The sequence below is a fragment of the Corythoichthys intestinalis genome, chromosome 2, assembly GCF_030265065.1.
Source record: "Corythoichthys intestinalis isolate RoL2023-P3 chromosome 2, ASM3026506v1, whole genome shotgun sequence".
Lineage (NCBI taxonomy): Eukaryota > Metazoa > Chordata > Actinopteri > Syngnathiformes > Syngnathidae > Corythoichthys > Corythoichthys intestinalis.
In genome coordinates this window covers 61,741,980-61,764,745 of record NC_080396.1, presented here as the reverse complement: position 1 = coordinate 61,764,745, position 22,766 = coordinate 61,741,980, and the positions used below count along the sequence as shown (strand labels likewise).

Below are 22,766 nucleotides of genomic sequence, written 5' to 3'. Positions count from 1 at the left end.
AGCCACACGGGGGCACACTGCGCCTGCCTGAAGTCGCTTGGTGGGCTGCTGCTTCTATTCATAGATATCGCGTATATAAAGCGATAGATGCACAATGTGCGCTGTGAGTCAGTGGGGCGGGCTTTTTGTGTCTGTTCCATTCGAGAAACAAGTTAACGTAGCGTGTACTTTAAAAAATGAATTGACCATTTTCAAACGGCTTGGTTTCTCATACACGTCAGCGATGCAGTGAAAGCATGCAGGAGAATTTTACTGCTTTAAGATGGCCGCCTGTTACTAACGACAATGACATTGACGTTATGCATCTAACTCAGTATGTGCGACATCTATGCTTCTACTGTGGCTATTAGCCTCTTTTGCGGCATTTAGCTCGTCGGGCTAGCAATGATTGGACTCTTCCGTTCGGGTGTTTACCGCGAGGCGACCAGAAATGGTTCTGTGGAAACCGCCGTACAAGTAAGAGCTTCATGGTTTGTTTTTCAAGACTAGACCGACGTTTGTTTGGCTTGTTTTGATGGGGGGGGAAAAAAAAGCTCGGACGTTTTCCCTAGTCTCGTTAGCCGAGGAAGGAGGTTGAAAGAATTGGTAGTTTCTACCACCATTATTTTATAAAGAGTACGTTTTCCCGAAAATATACACGGTTGTGTGAGCGTTTTCCCTCATTTCCGCTTTAATGCAAATGGACTCGATGACAGCTACAGTCGAGGAGCCTTCTACCGTATCATGGCGGAGTCATGAATGTATTAGTGGTAAAAATATGCTGAATTCAGATGACTCCGAACCCTGCGGTGTCTCGTGATGGGTTTTAATTAATTTTTCTTTTTTTTTTTTTTTTTTTGCAATATGATGCGTTTTGAGCTCGTGCTGCCTTCGTGATCCACTAAAACCCTTTAAAATATAATCGGTAATGCAAGACACCATCCGGGTTTTTCCGTTTTCAAACAGTAAGGCATTTTTATTTAAATAATGAATCATATCTAGTAGTAGGTTCAGGGTATTTCGTATGTAAATTACATATACACGGGGAAATAAAGCAAAAACCCCAATTTCATCTGCGGTAATGTTGGATTTAATAATCGAGAGATTCTTACGTAATTGTTCAAGTGGGCGTGTTTCTTTCCGAGAGACTGAGATGAGATTGGGAGGGTGTGGGGATCATTGGTAGTAGTGTACAAACCATATAGACTTCTCTCAACACAAAAGTGGACATTTCCTTTTTCTGTGGTTGCTCCTGTTCTTCCTCTTGAAATCATTGAGATAGTTGACAGACTGGGAGGAACTCGCCTTTTGAAGGAACGTGTGGTAAGACGCCCTCTTCAACCTCTTTCATAAATACCGATTTGCGTCCGCACGTCTATATTATTGCGTCTTTATCAGCCACGGATTAAAAGAATGATTAGTATTGCGCACCTTTAGGCAATTTCTTTGTAGTGAATACGTGACTCCGCAACATGACAAAGAACAACTCAACTATCAACGCTGTACTAATTAGGTTGGCAAGACGGCAGATAATATAGGTCGAGAGGACAAAAATGTGTCGTCTAGGTGCCACATTTTGCTGGGCACAATTTAGCACGTGTGTAGCCCTGATGTTTACGTGGGGTGCGTGGCTAGCCAGCCACGTGGTGCGCCGAGCTCGAGACCATGTGGCCACTGTAAACACTGCGACCCCCAGCCTGTGGCTCAGTTGAGGAAAAAAAAATGTTTTTCCAATTTTCTAAAGAAAATAGACTAACAAAAAAGTGCTCTCTTGGTTACCCATAGTAACGAAACTGCGGACCAAAATTGTTTCTTGTTCAGCATCTGTTTTTGTGCTCTTCATTAGGTACACCTGCGGAATGCAAAGCGCTGAAATCAAAATGTTTTGGCCAGGGTAGTTTTATGAAATATTAGCAATAATATTTTGTTGTTTTATTTATTAATCATTGTTTTGGTTTTTAAAAAAAAATTATATTTAATGTAGTTATAAAAACTAATGCAATGTTAATACAAGCTTAATCAATGAAATTGCAATGGATAAAAACAGAAGTCCTCTCCAATTACGGCCTCAAGTCACACTTTTAAAGTAGTTATTTTTTAATTGTATTAACTCATTGCATGCCATTGACGGCGAGAGATCATTTAAACTGGTAAGTTTGGCTGTGAATGCTCATCTTTCAATGCCGTTGACAGTGCTCATCTTTAAATGCCGTTGATAGCGCTAGATGTCTGACCCATTAGTCAAAATAGATTGGATGTCTAGAACCGTCAATGGCAGCCACTGCGTTGAGTGCCCCTGTAAGGGTAAAAAAAAAATTAATTTCTGCACGAAAGAGTTAACTCATTGGCTGCCTTTGATGCCTAGATGTTCATTCGCTACCAACCCTCCCGATAAAAAAAAAAAAAAAATCCTTTGTTCACAACACATACACAAACATGGAGTGAACAATTCACATACAATGTACAAAAAATAAATACAAATAATAATATATAAAAGGGTCAGTTTTCTTGTTAACACAAGCCATATTGTTTGCAAAGTCTCTTGGTCCTTTTAGTTTTGGGGTTCAGAGAGATACTTCAGTTTTCCAAATATAAAAACATTTTCCCGAAAATTTGGTGTTTGATTTATGTATTTTACAGAGTTAATGTGGAATTTTGCCAAAATTTAAGATTTATAACAAATTGTTTATTTCTAGTTCTTCAATGTTGGATAGACCAAACAAAACGTGTCTAATAACTATCTTTTTTCAATGAGGGCTCAACTTTGGAGTTGATAAAATTGTTCAGATCAACCCAAAAGATGTGAGAGTAAGTACATTCCCAAAACAAATGGGAAACAGTTTTCTCTGCATTTGCACAAAAAGAACATAACGTATCAATATTAATTTTAAATTTCACCATTGTTGTCTTTACAGGATAACACCTGTGTATTATTTTGAGAGTGATATCTTTAACTTTATTTCTTCAGATATTTTATAGGCAAAAGCCAAGTCTGTTTCCATTCAATATTTTTGTATAAATTATTCCAATAAATTGCTGCAGCTTTGGAACCTATCCCCTTTGAAGAAGTCCTCTCAATGTGTTGAGGCCTCAGAACTTAATGCACGTTTATAACATGACGAACTCATTTAAATCGCCGCTGTAGGATGAAAAGAGCCTAACAATTGGACGTCTGTCATTGTCAATGGCACTGAAAGGGGGCCCAATTATGTATTATGAGATTCATTTTTCTATTCAAGTAGTATGAGTATTTACCTAAATTGTATGTCACTGACAACAATAGATGTCCAATTATTTTAAACTGGGAGGACTGACTGTGAATGCTCACTGACTTTGCTCGATGCCCAATCCATTCTGACTCTGATGATTGCTGCTATCCTCTTGTAGTAAAAAAACGGATTGGACATTTAGCACTGCCAACGACAGAAAATTAATTACATGAGTTCTCTAACAGCTTAAACAATGTGAAAAAATGCTCTTGTTGAAAAAAAAAAAGTTTTTCATCAAAACATGTAACATCAAAATGAGCCGACAACCTGTATGGCTTGTCTGGTCAGTACATTTTGTCCAAGAGCGACGCCTAAGCCCCTCCAGCTCTTTCGCAGTGCTCATGCAGTCTTCTCAAGGTGAGGCAATGTTAAAAAAATATTTGCAACTTTGAGGCACAGACGTGCGCTCGAGTTTCCAACATGTTGATAAGTGACTGCTTTTGCAATGAATATGCTCAACCATGTCTTGGTCAATGTTCAGTGCGATTGACTAACCCTTTCACAAGGTTTTTCTCTGGTCATACAGAAAAAAAGTTTATTCTCTCATCTTTTTTGACTAGATCGGCAAAGCTGACATTTTGTCTTTAACATTGTCAGGAATGTTAATTTATATCCATCACTGGACACTTGTGATGTGCCTTTGGTAAAAGCGATGGTTCGGATAATTGTAACAAAACAAAATGCAAAATAAAACCTGCTTGTGTTTTGTTCAGTCAGGAACCAAATGAATCACATTTTAAATGACAGCCGCTAGCACGCGGCTAAACGACACTGTTTACAGACTAGTCATGTGAGGCAGTTGTACTTCTTGTCTCTTAATGTTTTTGTATCAGAAAACAAATCTTTTTCATAATATTATCCAAATAGGATCATAGGATCACGGTGGATAACTACTTTTTACTTCAAGGAGCGTTAGGATGAGCGTTGGCATAAAATAATGGGTCAGAGCCTTGGTTTGCCTATGGAATTGAATGCAAGTCTGCAATTAACAATTTTAATAAATGATTCATACCAAGCAATGAATTGGATTGAAAAAAATAATATAGATAAAAATAATTCAACTCCTTTATTTGAGAAACATTTTCAAATTGACCATTGAGAAAACTCACTCACATGTATGTTTTTAACTGGTTAGGGCAATTTTCTAGGTGATTAAAGACAAGAAAAATAGTTGTTAGGTTCAAATATTGATTAGTTTATAATCATTTACTAATTGCACCTCTAACTTTAAGCACTGCTTGTCTGTATGAATGTGCTTTATAAACAACGCAAACTGACAAATAAAATCGAATTCAAGTTCATTTGTCACCAAGCCCTATTTTAACATTTTCTTTTAACTTGAAATAGTCACACCAACAGTAACGCTTAGTGCAAACAAATTAAAATGTCTTAATAATTAAAATAAATCATACTGTGCTTTTCAGGACACCTGGAAATGCTTTTAGATTAAAAAAAAAAAAAAAAAATTCCAGGTGACAATAATGCGGCATGTTGCGCAAGGTTGACAAAAATATTGCACACGGTGTATAGGATGTCGGTACACAATGTTCTGGATGGTAAGTATCATTTCTAGGTTTACGTCTACCTGTTCCTGCCCTATCAGGTTAAATGCCATTCTTAGTTTTTAGCAAAGCCCGTAGCTAGTAAAAGGTCTTTGGGGGGGTTTGCTCTTGTACCTCCCTTCTTTGTGCCCGCAGCCACTGCGACAGTGACTGCACAAAATGAGGGAGGGTCTCCCCCTCTTTTGTTGAGGAAATCTACCTTTCCTTAATTAGGTGATCTGGTTTTATTCACCACACATTAATCTAAATTCTTATTTATCCAGTAGCATAATTGTCATTTTAATACAAATAACACCATTCCAAACAATACACGAGGTGAAGGTGTACTCCTCATCTGTGGTTTGCCAACTGCCGTTATGGTTTCGAGATCATGCCAGCCGGCAGATAAAACGTTGTCGACTGCTAACATGTTGTGTTAATTATGTTATGATTCAAACTTAATAAGCTCCCAGCAGCTGCCAACATGGATAACAACAATGAAGCCTGAGCTCCGTGACTGCCTGGACAATGCCTTTTGATTTCATTTGTGCGGTTTATCTGTAGGTGAGACCAAGTGAAAATTCAAGGGTCTTGAGTTCGTGTGAGTAGTTGACAGGGTCTCAAGACTCACCTAAACCTCACCTTCACCACCCTACCGCTCCCTTTGTCGTCTTCTTCCTCTGCTCTTTGTCTGAAACATACACACACATACACACAAACTAGTGCCTCATTAATTGAACTACCATCTGCTCCATGTGTACCATCCCAATTAGAGGGATTTACCTTTCACCCCACCTGTCTAAATCTAATAGGAGAGGTGGGACTTCATCTACACGCACGCACACACTCAGAGTAAGCTGTCCAGACTTTGAGCCTTTCTTTTTGTGTCTACAGGGTCTGAACTGGTTTGTCAGCCTTGTGTAGGATTTGGTTTCCGCCCCCTCAGTGTCCTCTGGACCCCGAATGACCATGTTGGTCTGAAGAAAGGAAGGCGCTGTGTGTATGAGCGTTCACTTGAAGGGACCTGGAGTGAAGAGACATAGCGCATTTTCAAACTTGATACCAATATGTCTCAAAACCGAAAACTGGTTGAATTTTATATTAGCTATAAACTCTCCCAGCGAAATTATCCACTCAATCACGTCGGACTCAGACAAGCATTCAACAGGACTGATGGGGGGGAGGACGCCTCAGGTGAAGAACAGCGGGTAGCCACGCACACCAACGGAACAACAAACGGCACAAGTCCCCCGGCGTCGCCGCTACGGGGCACGGCGAGCCTTGACGCGGTAAAGGAGGCTCTTCGGGACTCGGCCAATGAGTTTGAGCTGCGCTACTCCCACGCCTTCAGCGACCTGGACCAACAGCTGCACATTACTCCGGCGACCGCCTACCAGAGCTTTGAGAACGTCGTAGATGAGGTTTTCCGGGACGACATCAACTGGGGCCGCATCGTGGGACTCTTTGCGTTTGGCGGTGCGTTGTGCGTCGAGTGCATGGAAAAGGAAATGAGCCCTCTGGTCGGCAGGATCATCGAGTGGATGACGGTGTACCTGGACAACCATCTTCAGCCTTGGATAGAGCGCCAAGGAGGATGGGTGAGTCTTAACCTTTTATGGGGCACCCATTTAACTAATTGGCTACCATTTACGGTGCCAGATGTCCAATCCATTTTGATGGGGAGAGGCAGGCACTGCCACACCTCCCAATCAAAATGGATTGGACGTCTAGTGCGGTCAATGGCACTGAAACATAAGCATTAACAGTTATCGTCTATCATTATCAATGGCAGTGTAGATATAAATGAACTTCTCTTTTCCTTGAGCAGGCAATGAGTTATATACTATATACTACTCAAGAAAAATACTTTTTTCACAGGAACTGTTTCATGCTGTAAAATGTACTTCTAGAAGCAAACAAGGGAAGTTGAATGAGTATGTTACTGGACGACACACTCGTGGTACGACAAAATAGAGGGACATTGCCATACAACCTATAGATGAAAACCTATAGGTGAATTCACATTACATACAGAGCACAGTATGGCAGAACAACAAGATGACAATATTTGAAGTTCAAAATAGAAATTTAACAAGTGAAGTAATTTTTGACAAGGAAAACCTGTCCCCCACTTGTTATATTTAACAAGGCAAAGTGTTGCTCATAGATTAACAGTTTTAACTCTCCCACTATGTAATTATATTGACTTGTCACACATGGGTTATATTTAACAAATCTCTGCTGTGAATATTGGTCACTCTAAAAGAACACAAATTGTTAGTAGTAGTGCATTCCTGAGGTGATCAAATTAAGAAGAAATTAAGGGACTGGATTTGGACACGAAAAGCACAAGTGTGCCCCAGCATACTACAGGCTGAAGGCTGTGTGTGCACACTTTCTACTGGTTAACACAAAACCTACAAGCCAACACAAGCACCATTAGAACATGTGCTGTGCTTGCATGCCCTCTATTGGCTAATTTGTAAACTAGAGTTAATGCAGGCACCAATAAATTTGCAATTAATCAGCCCTGATACAATTAGAATAAAAAAATCAGGCTCTGAGGATCTGTAAATACTGGGCTATAATACATAGCTACCAAGTTTAAGGACGACCCGTCTCAAATGTTGGAGGAGTAGACTTAAACGTTAGTGTCAACAAGAACAACAACAGCAACCACAATGTGGATTTAACAGGCTTTTAAGCCCGTAAAATTAAGTGCAATCAGCACATCTGTAATTAAACACCTGATGTTGTGCTTGTGCATTTATGAACTCACACCAATTGGGTTAGGAATATGAGAAATATTCGTAATACTTCCAAGTTTTGAAATGGTGTTGGTGTTATACTTGTATAGCGCTTTTCCACCTATCAAGGCGCTCAAAGCGCTTTACACTACATTTCCATCTACCTACTGGTGACGCAGCACCAGGAGCAATGTGGGGTTCAGTATCTTGCTCAAGGATCCTTAGGCGAGTTCATCAGGGCAGAGAATCGAATCCACAACCTCTGGGTTGGGGGGACAACTACTCTACCACTGAGCCACGCCATCCCCAAAGTATTCAAACTAATATGAAGACACTTATATTGGCGCACGTTAGGCACCAGCGCCCATTGATTATTTATTTTTTTAATCCGTTAACCAAAAATGAACCGTACTTCCTCTTCCTGCCACACCGTAATAGTCTGCCGAGAGTGACCAGCTACTAACTGTTAATTTGTCATAGTTTAATTTTCAACCTATTCACTCCATGTCACTATCCTGTAACGGATTGAATAAACATAGTATGACGTCACTGTGTAGTCACTCATGGCTCATCGTTGTAATAAACTGTTGTAATTTCTGGACTATATTACGCCCTTGTGTGGTGCACCCCCCCCCCCCCCCCCCCCCCCCCCGCACACACACACAATTTGGCATGGTACGTGACCTGCCTGTCAGTCTGTGAAAGTAGAAAGACAAACACTCTCCCTTCTAGAATAATTGTCACACACAGTTCCCCAGTTTGATGGTACCCTATGATCTGAAATTTGTGCCACAAATAACTGAAGCTAAATCGCTAAATGTGAATAACTGGATCACAATCTTTTGCATTAGGAATTCTAAGGAAGAGACTTGGAGGATGTGCTCAATAAGAATGAATGCAGGGTTTAACATCGGACTTGGAGACAGAGTTGTCTCATCACAGGACGGGAATGATTCAAGGCTATCACAGGCAGTCCTTTGTTTGACAGCGGCCGCTCGATTGGTTCTCGGCCGCATTTTTTCCCCGTCCTCTATCTGTCCATGTTCTCTACACCCTTGCCCCGGCCTCTCCTCTAGTGGGCTCTTGTTCACGGCAGCTGCCTCCACATTAAAGCAATGTTTTTCTCGCAACCGGTTGGCTAGAACCAGGCTGTCCCAGTACAGTCTGACCCATGTGTGTCTATGCGCACGTGCACTGCAGGACCGTTAAGGTCAGCTCTTCCTTTGTGCCAGCCATTTGATGGTATAAAGGAGAGCGGGAGGCAAGGGGTGGGGTTGTTGTTTATGTCCACTCTGGTGTTCTGTATAGTGACAGGTCAAAGGTCAATTCTATGGCAACTGTCATCCCAGCGGCTGCACCGTGCACCTAGAAGGGTCCCATTGGGCAGGCCACAGCGTTGTTTGTTTGCACTGCAAAGGTCTTCTCTTAAAATGGGATGGAAGGTACAGATATGGAAAGCAAGTGCCTGCATTCAATGAGTTGTTCCATATTGATTTATTTTTATGGTGGACAATTTATACTTGTATAATAAACGGGACCTTTTGAACAGTGAACATTATGCAGTCCTTGATGCTGGTTGACCTGATTTGTTCCCTTTCACTGCTTTAAATGACAGTTTATTTCAAAGAACTTGTTGTGTAGTTCCTATAATGTAGTAGAATTCTTTAGGCAAAGCAAAATGAACAAATCTACTCAACTGAGGTCTTGTGACTTCTTACATCAAAACGGTTCAAAGGGCAGAGCTATGTGTAACATTTGAGGCCTAGTTTGAATACTAGTCAGTAGAGGCGTGAAAAATTTCCGATTCTTAGATTATTCGCGATTCGGTCGTGGTAGATTCGAGAACGATTCACAAACATCCAAATTCCGATTATTGAAATATGCCAAATAAAGCGGAACTAAATCACAGCGTGGTCCTTGGGACGCAATGAGGAACGGACCGACAACTTATGCCGCTAGATAAAAAAACAATAATACATGACTGCGGCCGACAGCCGCTTCAAACAATGTCGCTACAAACTACATCCACATTATGCTACGGTACATATCACACGTATATAGAACTAGATGCGAAATGAGGGACTCGGCAGCGTTAGCAGCAAATGAATAGAGAACTAGATGCGAAATGATAGACTTGCCGGCGTTAGTAAACAGCCGCCATCTCTAAGCAGTAGACTAATCTGAAAGACTGCTGTAGCGAACCTCCCGAGCGAACCTAATTAACTTAAAAATTATTATTATTTTTTTTAAATACTCCTAGATTCACGTCAAGATTTTGCCGATTTATCTTTAAACAATGAAACGGTTTTAAAACTTTCACATCTCGAAAGTAGATAGAATGGAAATTATAGAATAACGGGAGGGATTTTAACAACTTTAACAGTTGATTCACATTCACATTGAATGTAGTTTAAAGCTGCTCATACAGAATGAGGACTTGAGTATTTGATGTACTGCTTTTAACTGTTAACCTGATAGTGAAATAGTAGTTTGTATAAAACATACAGAATGAGGACGAGTATTTGATGTACTGCTTTTAACTGTTAACCTGATAGTGAAATAGTAGTTTGTATAAGACTGAGAGGATTTTTGTACAAGTTTTGTAACCAATTTACGAAACATTAAAAGCAGCTAATAGCTGGGGAGGGGGATGCATCAATAATTGATTTATAACTGAAACGTAAGCCTCTGAATTGTAATCGAATTATGAGGTGCCCCAAGATTCCCACCTCTACTAGTCAATAGAATTTAGGGACATGCAACCAAAAGTTTCCACTTTAGTATATAGAAATTTGGACTTGTGCTCCTTTGTTTGTTCTGCAGTGACTCCTATACACATGAACTAAATTTATATGTGATGATAACGGAAAATGTTGTACCAGGTTGGCACCAACATTTTAGGCTGACTATCACACGTATCGATCTCGGTGACAAAATGACAGGAACATACACTCAATGTGATGCTTATCGTACTGGCATGTGTGTCATCAAGTAAGACTAGCCTGCCAGCCTGTTGGCATGTCAGCATAACCTAGACTGGGAGAAGTGAATGAATGGCGTCTAAAAAGTTGAATGGATCAGCGTCTATGCTTTCACTTCTCCAGACGATGGACAACACTGCACGACACAGTTGCATCCACCCCTAACACTCCCAACTTGTCTTTTTATTGCACTGCACAGAGAGCATACGGGTGTGACAGATGTTGGTTATTCATGAGCACACTACAGCCACTAGGACAATCCCAGTCTGCACAGATGGAAACTTGACTTTGTTTTACCGCCTGAGAGTATTGTCATATCACCCTATCATTCTTATTTGAATTAGTCTTCTGAAAAACAAGCCTTTCTCACTTCTTCTTTTGCGGTCTCGTCTGTTCAAAGTCAAAACCCCCTAGATTCCCTGAAAGGCACCCACTGCAATCCCACACGAGACCCTGTTGTTTCTCGCTTTTTTCATGGTGCTTACAACCTGCCTTCCTTTCCCCCTGGCACCTCCTTGCAGGGATTTGCCGCCGGCAGATGTTGGATCATTGCCGCGAGGCAGGTGTGCCCTCCTCGATATTAGCTGATGAAATATATGTATATTCTGCACCAGCCAGGTGACTTCGCTCTCTCACTCAGTTGCTCAGTGACTCTTAAATGAAATATATGAGTAACAGTTAATTTTAAAATAATGATGGGGGAAGGAAAAAAAATGTTAACAGATATTGGAAATCCTTCAGTAATCTAAAAACTTGACACCCACTTTTAGGCAACTCAATTTTATATTCAGTGTCTGTCAGCAAGTCAGTTTCAACTACACAGGGTTTTCCCCCTGCAGGATTTCTGCACATATAAATTTGTTTTTACCAAGTAGAGTAAAATTGAAATCCCCCCCCCCCCTTTTTCCCCCACTACTTTCTAAATTTGAGAATTTAGTCCTCATCGGACAAATGTCACTAAAATGTTAACCCGTTGTCAGAAGTCTTTAGAATGCATCACTCCTTTCGTCATTGCTAAAATTGTGTGTTTTAACAAAATGGAAATACAATTGTGGACCAAGCTGACAATAATAATGGAAAATTGTATGTTTAATTTGGTCAGGCTGGCCTATTGAAAATGACATTGTCAAAATGACCTGCTAAAACAACTGGGGGTAAAATTCTCTATTATGCCTCCAACTTTTCATGGTTCTAAGACTCATTCAACATGTCTATGTACACTGCTGGCCAAAATTATTGGCACCCCTGCATTTCTGCCAGATAATGCTCAATTTCTCCCAAAAAATGATTGCAATTACAAATGCTTTTGCATAGGTGTGTAACGGGCCAAAAAAATCTCGGTTCGGTACTTATCTCGGTTTTGAGGTCACGGTTCGGTTCATTTTCGGTACAGTAAGAAAACAAAATGCAAAATATAAATGTGCTAGTTGTTTATTGCACACCTTTGTGCTTTCAACAATAGGAACATAAGTTTATACAAAGCTAGAATTCTGCTCAAAAAGTAGCGGGTATTTAAAGATAATCCAACAGCCTTTCAGACCCCGTGTATTGGTCAGCTTTCTTTCTGAAAGAAAGAAGAAAAAAGAACTGCTAAAGAGAAAAGCAATCCCAATGACGAAGATTTTAACATGTATTTTACAAATGAAATGCCTCAATGAATCTTTTTCTTTTCTCTTATAATTGGTTTTCAAAAGCTTTATCGGTGGATTTTCTCAAGTTGAAGCGCCACACAGAAATTAATAAATTTAATTGTGTAAGCAGGATCTTATTATTTAATTACAGGTGTTTTAGCTCATTTCAATTTATTTTATTTAAATGGGCTATTATTTTATTATGTATTTTACAAATGTGATGTAGTATTCATTTATATCGTATATTTTATGTTGTATAACTTTAGTTCCTATTTGAATATTAGTTCCTACTTCTTTTGTTGTGGTAGGAGGGTTTTGTATTGAACACGGGGCCGTGTTGGTTATTACAGCAGAGAAGACAGCAGTAAATCAACAAAGACAACTCAACTGTGCCCCGATCTACAACTCAAGAGATCTGATGGACTCAAAAAGTGGGTTACGATTGCATATTAGTTTGAAAATCGACCGGATCCACCGTATTTTTACACGAGTGACTTCCGGTGTGCCCGATCCTAGCTACCGGTAGTAGTATTGACGCAGGAGGGTCACGTCTCGCCTCAAATAATAAACTCTGCCGTTCTTTTCGCGTGCATCATGTTGAGCCGCTTCTGGGACGTGTCTAACAGGTGGCCGCACTGCGACTGGTGTGCATTGGCTGATTGACTTTAACGCCCGCGTTTCACTGCGTTCTGGCGGCGGCCATGTTGTCGCGCCGTCGACGTTTTTGGGTTATACTGTCCTACCGTGAGGACGGAGTAAATATAATCTACACAAAGAAACTGTAACCCGATCGACTCACAGCCTCGAAAAGTAGGGGTTACATTACGTCAGAAACTCGTTCGGTACGCCTCCATTCCGAACCGAGCACCACGTACTGAAACGGTTCAATACAAATACATGTACCGTTACACCCTTACTTTTGTAGTAATATTTTTCTTGCAATGTAAAATCAACAAAAGAAAATGAAAAAGAAAATCATTATCATTTTACACAATACTCCAAAAATGGGCCAGACAAAAGTATTGGCACCCTCAGCCTAATACTTGGTAGCACAACCTTTAGACCAAATAACTGTGAACAACCGCTTCCGGTATCCATCAATGAGTTTCTTACAATGCTCTGCTGGAATTTTAGACCTTTCTTCTTTGGCCAACTGCTCCAGGTCTCTGAGATTTGAAGGGTGCCTTCTCCAAACTGCCATTTTCATATCTCTCCACAGGTGTTCTCTGGGATTCATATCTGGACTCATTGCTGGCCAGTGCTTTCTCTCATACCATTTTCTAGTGCTTTTTGCACTGTGTTTTGGGTCATTGTCCTGCTGGAAGACTCATAACCTCTGATGGAGACCCAGCTTTCTCACACTGGGCCTTACTTTATGCTGCAAAATTTGTTGGTAGTCAGAATAATACCATGCACACGGTCAAGCAGTCCAGTGCCAGAGGAAGCAAAGCAACCCCAAAACATCAGGGGACCTTTGACTGTGGGGACAGTGTTGTTTTCTTTGAAGGCTTTGTTTTTTTCCCTGTTCCCCCCCAAAAAAAAAAAAAAAAAAATCTCTACATTTTTCTCACCTGACTAGAGAACATGCTTCCAAGACGTTTTTGGCTTTCTCAGGTAAGTTTAGGCAAACTCCAGCCTGGCTTTTTTATGTCTCTGAGTCAGAAGTGTGGTCTTCCTGGGTATCCTACCATTGAGTCCCTTTTCATTCAGATGCCGACGGATAGTACGGGTTGACACTGTTGTACCCTTGGACTGCAGGACAGCTTGAACTTGTCTGGATGTCGAGGTTCTTCCATCATACATCAGAACAATCTTTCGTTGAAATCTCTCGTCAATTGTTCTTTTCCGTCCACATCTCGGAAGGTTACCCACTGTGCCATGGGCTTCACACTTATTGATGACACTGCGCACGGTTGACACAGGAACATTCAGGTTTTTGGAGATGGATTTGTAGCCTTGAGATTGCCCATGCTTCCCCACAATTTTGCTTCTCAAGTCCCCAGACAGTTCTTTTGTCGTCTTTCTTTTCTCCATGCTCAATGTTGTACACACAAGGACACAGGCAGGACAGAGGTTGAGTCAACTTTAATCCATTTTAACTGGCTGCAAGTGTGATTTAGTTATTGCCACCACCTCTAATGTGCCACAGGTAGAAACGGGGGTTGTTAATTACACAAATTAGAGAAGCATCTCATGATTTTTCAAAGGGTGCCAATACTTTTGTCCGCCCCTTTTTTGGAGTTATGTGTAAAATTATATTTCCATTCTCTTGTGGTTTTTTTCATCACAATCTAAGATATTGCTACCAAAGCATTTGTTGTTGCAATCCTTTTGCAGGAGAAATTGAGCATTATCTGACAGAATTGCAGGGGTGCCAATACTTTAGGCCAGCGGTGTAGATATGCCTTCAAACATTTGAAAGATGGAATTATGTGATTTTTTTCCCCCCCAGATAAACCTTTTCTTAAGCTTCATCACACCTGTCATCCAAACCGTCAGACATTGCAAAGCTAAAATCTAGGTAAGGATGTTGTTATAGTAGCACCACTACATTGGAGTACTAGAGTATTGTGTGCAGAGACTATTTATTGTTGAAGGGCTTTTTCACGTTTATTTATATGTAGTTGATATCTACACTGAAATATGAGCAAATTGGGCTTCTCCCTTCCAAACGATACAGTGGCGACCTGAATGAAACTCGACCAAGATTACCAAAGTGGCTGTATCCCGTCCATTCAGAATGAAAGACCTCTATTTTTCAAAACGGAATGTAGTGCAACAGCAAGAATTACAGACACTGTGCCCTATATAATAGTTGAACACAATACGTTTTAGGATAGAGTATGAAAACATTCCGGTATTACAACCATCCTGGCAATGCAAACTGATCTGGCAATCATTCATCCATTGCCCTTGTTATGGTCCCACCTAAGTGCTCATATTGAAGGTGGCAGAGGTGACAAGTTCTGCTACACAGAGCACACCTCGCTGTCATTAATACTGCAGGTTGCCTCATAAACGTTCCCGCCGGAGCTTATTTTGGAGGCTGCGTTGGCCGAGATGCTGAGATAGCGCCATATTAGCGGCTCCTGATGGGAGATAAATCTAGTCCGCCAGAGCCACGACCAAGCAAAGTGCCGGAGTAAAAGGCCATATATTGCCAGATAATAGACAGACAGGGGAGGAAGCGCAGTGCCATCGACCTTAATAACACTGTTACCAGCCGAGGAGGCGATTGCAGTGATTACTCAGTGGAGACCAAACTGCCTCAGGGTCAGACCACAGCCTTATTACCAATTAGGGAAGAATAATATCTTAACTCGCTATAGAGGGAAACAATGTCTTTCAACCCCCTTCTAGCAGGCTCAAAAGTCTATCTGGTCTGGAGAGAATTGACTGCAGCTGGCTGAAAGTAATGTGTGGTGGAAAAACCTGTAAAAATTGGAGGGAAGGGCCATTAGCCCAGTTGTTGCACTCCATTCGTTAACTTAAGAAAAGGGTTGCAATTAAATTGCCTTTCTCTTATAGCCGGTCATTAATGGATCAACACAGATAAAAATAGCATTTTAAAGGAAGAACAACACATACATTATTTTTGATGGTATTTTTGTGCTACTAAACCGTAATGCATTCTAACCCTTTATCTTATTGTTAAATCGTAGAAATGTGTTGCACTACGGGATTTGAAATGTATTTTTGTTGCCTTATAGTACAAACTTTCGGGCAAATTTGAATGTAGCTGGATACTGTTCTCCATCACCTAACATTTTGCTGATTGTTTTTTCAGCATGACACGACAATAGACGCTCAAGAAGGGTGTTTGTCATGTTGCTTTCGGCCGTTTGCGACAATTTTAGACCACATACATTTGTATACCGCCCATCCATTGTAGGTACTTAATTAATCCCACAGGAAATTGGAACAAAACTGAGGCCAAACAAACGAGACAATGGAAGACTGCAGCCTTTGTCATTCTTCTTGATGTGGGTTTTTCCTCCGCATTTATTACCATTTTGAAAATGACATTTTTTTGTCCACCAGTCAGTGTACTGCTTTGTGTTATGCCCTGAAGATGACCTGTAATGTAAGTTTTATAAGGGTTATTTTAAGATGACTAAATGAATTGTACTTTACTAGCAAAGTGGTACTATAGTAGCGTCATTCCATAGTTTGGTAAATGGAGCTCTAAATATAACCACTCAAAAAAAGGTTCTGGTATTATCTGTGCCCCGCAGCCTTCAACCCCCCTGATAATTAACATAGAGGTGCTTGGCTAGATCCATAGTCTGTCAGACTGCCTTCCATAGAAAAGAGGGAAATCTCACCCTTGGGACCAATCTGGCCCGCCTCCTTCTTCGCTCCTCATCCTTTATCTTCCATATGTCTGTCTTGCATCTACCCACTATACTTCCAATCGATATTTGTCCCTTATTTTTCAGTCTGAACCCCCCCTCTTCCCCCATTCCCCCACTCACATCCCTCGTTCAATATATCAATTCCACGCATTCCTCATTTGCGTCTCACGTCCACATCTAGGTCGGCCTATTTTTTCTAAAACTGTTGTTAAAAAAACTATCTCTTCCATACGTTCAAATATGACAGAATAGCAATCACACGTAGTTTTGTGAAGGAGCATCTTTATATGCATTGTTAAAAGGATATTTACCATATAGAGGAGAATTACAATGTTGTCTTAGACACATCTATTGTCATCTCAAGTGCGTCGACATTTTATTATATTGTGACGCGCTGCATTGGGGAGGAGACCGTGCCAAGTTGAACCAATGACTATTTTAAACAAAGGACCTGATGCCAGCCACATACAAAGATTTGCTTACAGAGGATATAGTTTTCCACACAATTGGCCATATAGGTGGGTTTTTGCTTTGAATCACTCAAGGCTGAACCACTTGCTATCTTCCGAACTACTAACACAGTTTATGTAATTATAATGCACACCGAGAAAAGCTCCAGCAAACACCCTTCTTTGCATCTGATCAATGGCAGCCACTTTAGCTCATCATTGTAAGCGGCTCTGCGAATCTAAATGCGTTCATATGTATATGCATATCTATTGTTTCCATATGCTGTGTGGGTGTCTGTCTCTGGATGTGGGTGGGCTCTTTTTAGCATCCATAACACACTGCATTCGCAGTGTGCACGTATGTGTGTGTGTCTTTGTACTCTGAGGTGTTTGTCACAATCGTGGGCTGTCGATGACAGCAAGCAGATTGTAAATCTCAGTCGCTCGCCGTTCCACTCCGAAATCATAAGGAATGCCATTTTTGTGTGCTAGTATGTAAGTAAGAGCTCTCGTGCCTTTTGTTTTGATTGGTTAGGCTACCTCCACATGACATCAACACTTGGTAATGCAATTTGTACTGCAAATCATATTGACACATCACATAATCATTCATCTTATGAGTGGCATGTTGCTTTTTGAAAAAGTCGTTTGACAATTGTGTGCCTTAATTTCATAAAAAGCAATGTAGTAGTTTTTCTTCAAATGTTAATACTGTAGATCAATTCTGATTCCTATGCTCATATGTGAATTTTTTTTTCTTTCAGTTCAGCGTGAAAAAAAAACTTGGACTTTTTTATGTGGATAAAAATCTGACATCTGTCCGATGGATTTGCAGTCCGTACCCAGAGCTGTATGAGCAATATCAGCAAGTAAAATACTACACCACTGTTTGACAAAACAATGCAGATGAGCAATGGCTTAAAAAAGCTAAAAAAAATATCTTTTCTGCACGTGAAGTTAACGGGTTGAAAAAAAGGTTGGCTCTGGTAGCATAGCATGAAATCATCATAATGGTGTGACAGCACAGACTTCCCGAAGGGACCATATATACTTCATACCAGTAGAGGTGGGAATCTTGGGGTACCTAACAATTCTATTACGATTCAGAGACTACAATTCGATTATAAATTTGTTTAATTGTTGTGAACTAACTGTTAAAAGTTCTTAAAATTGCTCCCGTTATTCCATAATTTCCCTTCTGTCTACTTTCGACATGTGAAAGTTTTAAAACTGTTTCATGATTTATAGATTCAAGTCAAGATTTTGTCGATTTTGGAGCATTTTAGATATAAAGTTAATTAGGTTCGCTACAACAGTGCCTTTCAGAGAAGTCTACTGCTTTAAGATGGCGGCTGTTTACTCACCCCGGCAAGTCTGTCATTTCACATCTAGTTCTCTATACATGTTCTAACGCCGCCGTCGTCTGTCATTTCACATCTAGTTCTATATATATGATATCTACCGTAGCGTTATGTAACCGTATGTATGTAGCAACTAGCAACTGGGCATTGTTTGTAGCGGCTGTGGGCCGGTCAGGTATTATTGTCTTTTTATCTAGCGGCAAGAGTTGAACATGATATTTACTCGGTCCATTCCTCATTGAGTCCCGAAGACCGCGGTGACTGTGTTTTAGTTCTACTTTACCTGGTATAATTAAATAATCGGAATTTTCATGTTTGTGAATCATTCTCGAATCTTCCACGGCCGAATCGCGAAACATCTAAGAATAGAAAATTATGCACGCCTCTACATACCAGTGTTGTTTTTTGTGGCCCTTTTAATTTTCATCTTAGTCTTTTGGATGATAATATTTATTAGTCATATTTTAGTCATCTCAAAATTTGTTTGTGTTCGCTTAGTTTTAGTCTACGTTTACTAATAATGTTTTCGTCTGTAAAATTTTACTCCAAAAATAAATATTTCCTACTATTTCGAGTGGACATTGACTGGCGAGCACATATTGTAGCATCTACAACAGGGGTGGGCAATTAATTCCACAAAAGGCCGCAGTGGGTGCGGGTTTTTGTTCATACCCATCATGAGGACAGCCTTTCACCAATCTGGTTTCTTACAAGTGCAATCAGTTGATTGCAGTCAGGTGCTCCTTGTTTCCACTGAAACCTCATTGGTTATACTGTGTGTGCTGAATCAGTTGGAACAAAGACCAGGACCCACTGCGGCCCTCGAGGACCGGTTTGCCCACCCCTGATCTACAAGGACAACGCCAACTTGGTGATAATACACACTCAACAGGAAAGTAGTACATTGTTTTCAATTATCAGACGCACCTGTGGCCTATACTACGAAGCCGGTTTTCTGGCTGAGCAGGGTAACTTCGAGAGTAACTTTATCACGTGCGACGTAAGTTTGCGGCTATGCGAGACTACGAAAGGTGGATATGTTGGAACCGAGAAGTGTTGCCATGGCAACACACGCCACACGCCAAACCTGGTCGTGTCAGAGTTAGATCTTGCTTAACATCAGGATTCCAATTAACCACGCTCTATTTAAACAGCACTCCTCCGCAGACGTGTCCTCCTGACAATGACAGCGTACTTGGACGACCCATACGACATTGGCGCGTGGATTGTGAGGGGCTCTCTCCGGAGGGCACGGGTATTTCGGGATCGCCAGAATCCGCTGGCGTACCCGGAAGATGTTCTCCATGAAAGATATAGATTTTCAGCTGAGGGAATTCTTTACCTGTGCCAACTGATCTAGACAGACGTCACTAATGTAACCCGCCGAGTCAGGCCCTCACAACCGCGCAGATTGTGTGTGCCTGTCCATGCGCTCTTTCGCCAGGGACAATATATGTATTCCATCGGTGATGCTGAATATCTGCGTAAGAACACTGTATGCCGTGCGATTCGGAGTGGGGTATGGAAACGCTTCAAATTGATGCATTTATAATAATCATAGAAATATGTAGACTATTCAAACATTGAGAAAACTTGCGTTTTTTTCTGCCAACTCGAGGAGATTAAATTAAATGTCAAATCCACTGATAGGACAGACGCACAAATATAAAAGATATAAATGTTTATTGAATATGCATCTTACAGTCTTGTTTAACTGTGAAAAATCGTTTCAAAAGACGGGCTTTTATTTTCGCAACAACGCATGGCATCCCCGCATTTCCTTCTTCTCCTGAGTCCTCACAAATATGACATAATTTTTTTTTGGGGGGGGGGGTTGTCGGGCTCGGGCCTGCAAATCAAGTTTATTGATCGTACTCGGGTCGAGTCGGGCTGGATTTTTTAGGCCCAAACTAAAAAAAAAACATACGTATTCGTACAGTCAAGGGGACTAAACATACAATCATCCTGTTTCGTGTGGTGATGCGTGACAATTATTTCTTACTGTTAATGTACCAAATCTTATTTTATTGTCCTGACAGCAGGCTTTATTTCTTTTCATGGACATAAGTAAACTGGCATATTGACGCATTCACAAATCACACGATCTGTAAATTCGCTGTCAACAGACCCGTTGCGCTCTACTCGCCGAAGCGGTGTTGGATTTCGCGGTGAGGGTGGATTTTAATTCCTCATAATTCCGCATGATCATCGCGCATTCCTCCTCCGTGAAGTAAGGTGCCCGTGCCATCGTCACAAGTATTGTTTGACTCTGGTCACCGCCCCCTTTTATGTGAACGCGCAGTAACTCTGACTGGGTTGACACAGGTTCGACTAATCAACCTCATAATCAGCGTCGTAGTACCGATTGACCACAAACTAGACAACCAGGTTTTGTCAACTCCGGTTACCCGATGGTAAACTGGATTACTTCTGGGGAGGTTGAACTCGGTTCGTAGTATAGGCCACTGGTTGCCAAGAACTGTATGTTGAAAAAAGTTGTCAGAATGGAAGAGGACTCACGTCGTTAGCATTAGCCTAATGCTAACGCGAATGGTATGCTAATGCCACGAGTTACATTTAGTGTGTGTTGATCACTCGGCACAAACCCTCTAATGGCCAAGATAAGAGAACAAATCTTACCGTGTGTGCAAGCCTTGAGACTGGAGAGGGCACTGCATGGTGAGGGGCGCACCAAGTCGCATGAGTGACGCAACCAGACACTGACACGATGCAGGCTAACTACACTTAAAATGTCACTCATTTTGAACGCATGACAGGAACTATTGCCCATTTTCATCTCGTCTCGTCAGACGAAAACTTGCTTTTGTCTCGTTATGTTTTAGTCTCCCAAAACATGTTTTTAGCTCATTATCGTCTCGTCATCGTCATGAAAAAAATGTTCTTTGACGAAATATTTTCATTATAGACATTGACGAAAACGTTGACGAAAACAACACAGCTGTATACCTCAGTAAACGTACAGTGCATATGTGTCACTTGTTAGCCATATTCCTTTAAAACGGCATATTGCGTGTGTTTTTGCAATTTGAACCGCGACATAAAAAAAAAAAAATCTGAATTTTGGTCATCACTCCCTGCCTTAGTTTAGCACTCCAGTCAGGACACCAAAATTGACACCTGTTTGTTCCAACAAGGAATGCTACAATGGCAGCACAGGAGTGTGAAGTCTGACACACTCCCTTTGCTTGACTGTTGTGTTGAAAGCAATTGGCATCACAAGACGAGATGCTCGCACCGAATTAACAAATATCAAATTCTTACTGTGGTATATTATGTCGCTGCGAAAGTGCACCCAGATGATGTATCTTGGCATTATGGCTCTGACAAATTTACAGAATGTCATGTTTAATCAAGGTTAGACCATTATTATGGTCTTTTATGCCTTCTGCGTACAGCGCAGACATTATGCCTTATGCATACTGCGCAGACAGATAAGCATGTTCACTGTGTCTAGACTGGAAGCGCTATCACAGAAGTGTTGCCAGTCCATTGGCATCAAGTCTTTCCCTGTTACTGAATCCCTCTTATATAGTCCACCCCCCATGAGAGGTGTGAAGTAGCAGTGTGCGGCGCAAGACTGGCAACAATAGCAGCGTAAAAGTGCTGGTGACTCAGCTCGATGAGGTTGTTGCTAGTAGGTCACTATAAAAGACCCCATGGTGCACTGTGGCTTATGGATTCAAAGGAAGACATTCTGATTTTGGTGTGCTGCTCCAATTCTCTCAGGCTTAGTGGTAAAATCAGGTCACAAGCAAATACCCCCAGCCCCCACTGATTTTCCCCGTTCCCTCCATTTTTACCTCCTGTGTTCTATCCCTATGGGTAGACCTTTCTTTCTCCTTCCACCAAAATTTAAAAAAAGTCTAACCCTATTGTCTGTTTCCCTGCACCACTCTGATTTCACTCCACTTTCTTCCGCTCTCATATCTATGATCAGATTATGTGGCATATCACAGGATTAATGTGGCTCATGGCAAGTATAAAGATGGAAAGCAGTGGGACCGGTGGAGAGGGTTGATGAGGCTTTCATGCAAATGCTTGCTGCCTCTTACGAAGACTAAATGATGATAAAGAAGAGCATCGAGGCTACGGTGCATGTGAGCTCTTAGCATAAACGATATCATTTCAGCGCCTCAGCAAGAGCATAGATAATAAAACAATTTGTTCACAATACAAAGATGATGATCTCCTCATAAAGTCGTTATTCTTTCATGTTTTAATAAAGTGGATACTCAACTTTTTGGATTCCTGTTATAGATTGCTCCCAAAAAAGACCGTGATTTAGTCTGGAGTCCTGCCATTTGAACAAACGTGCTAGAATGTCTTATCGTTAGACTGCTGTCAGCGATATGCATTTGCAAAGCAAACTACTGCATTTAAATTCCGGTTCTTGTGGTTGAGGTTTTGTTCTCCTGGCGAGAGTTTATGTACT

The 22,766-nt window shown here is 41.0% G+C and overlaps 2 protein-coding genes across 4 annotated transcripts in view; both read left to right on the top strand.

Moving 5' to 3' along the window:
* arfgef2 (ADP-ribosylation factor guanine nucleotide-exchange factor 2 (brefeldin A-inhibited)) overlaps window positions 1-5,833 on the top strand; it is a 52,202-nt gene extending 46,369 nt beyond the window's left edge. For all 3 annotated transcript variants that reach the window (XM_057830505.1, XM_057830504.1, XM_057830503.1), the window contains exon 40: window positions 5,684-5,833. The gene's annotated coding sequence lies outside the window, so the exon portion shown is untranslated. The remainder of the gene's footprint in view (window positions 1-5,683) is intronic.
* Window positions 5,834-5,852: 19 nt separating this feature from the next.
* The window catches only part of bcl2l1 (BCL2 like 1), a 39,824-nt gene continuing 22,910 nt past the window's right edge, over window positions 5,853-22,766 (top strand). Inside the window, exon 1 of the mRNA XM_057830526.1 lies at window positions 5,853-6,387. Coding sequence (XP_057686509.1) covers window positions 5,857-6,387 — 531 coding nt within the window. The 5' untranslated portion in view covers window positions 5,853-5,856. The remainder of the gene's footprint in view (window positions 6,388-22,766) is intronic.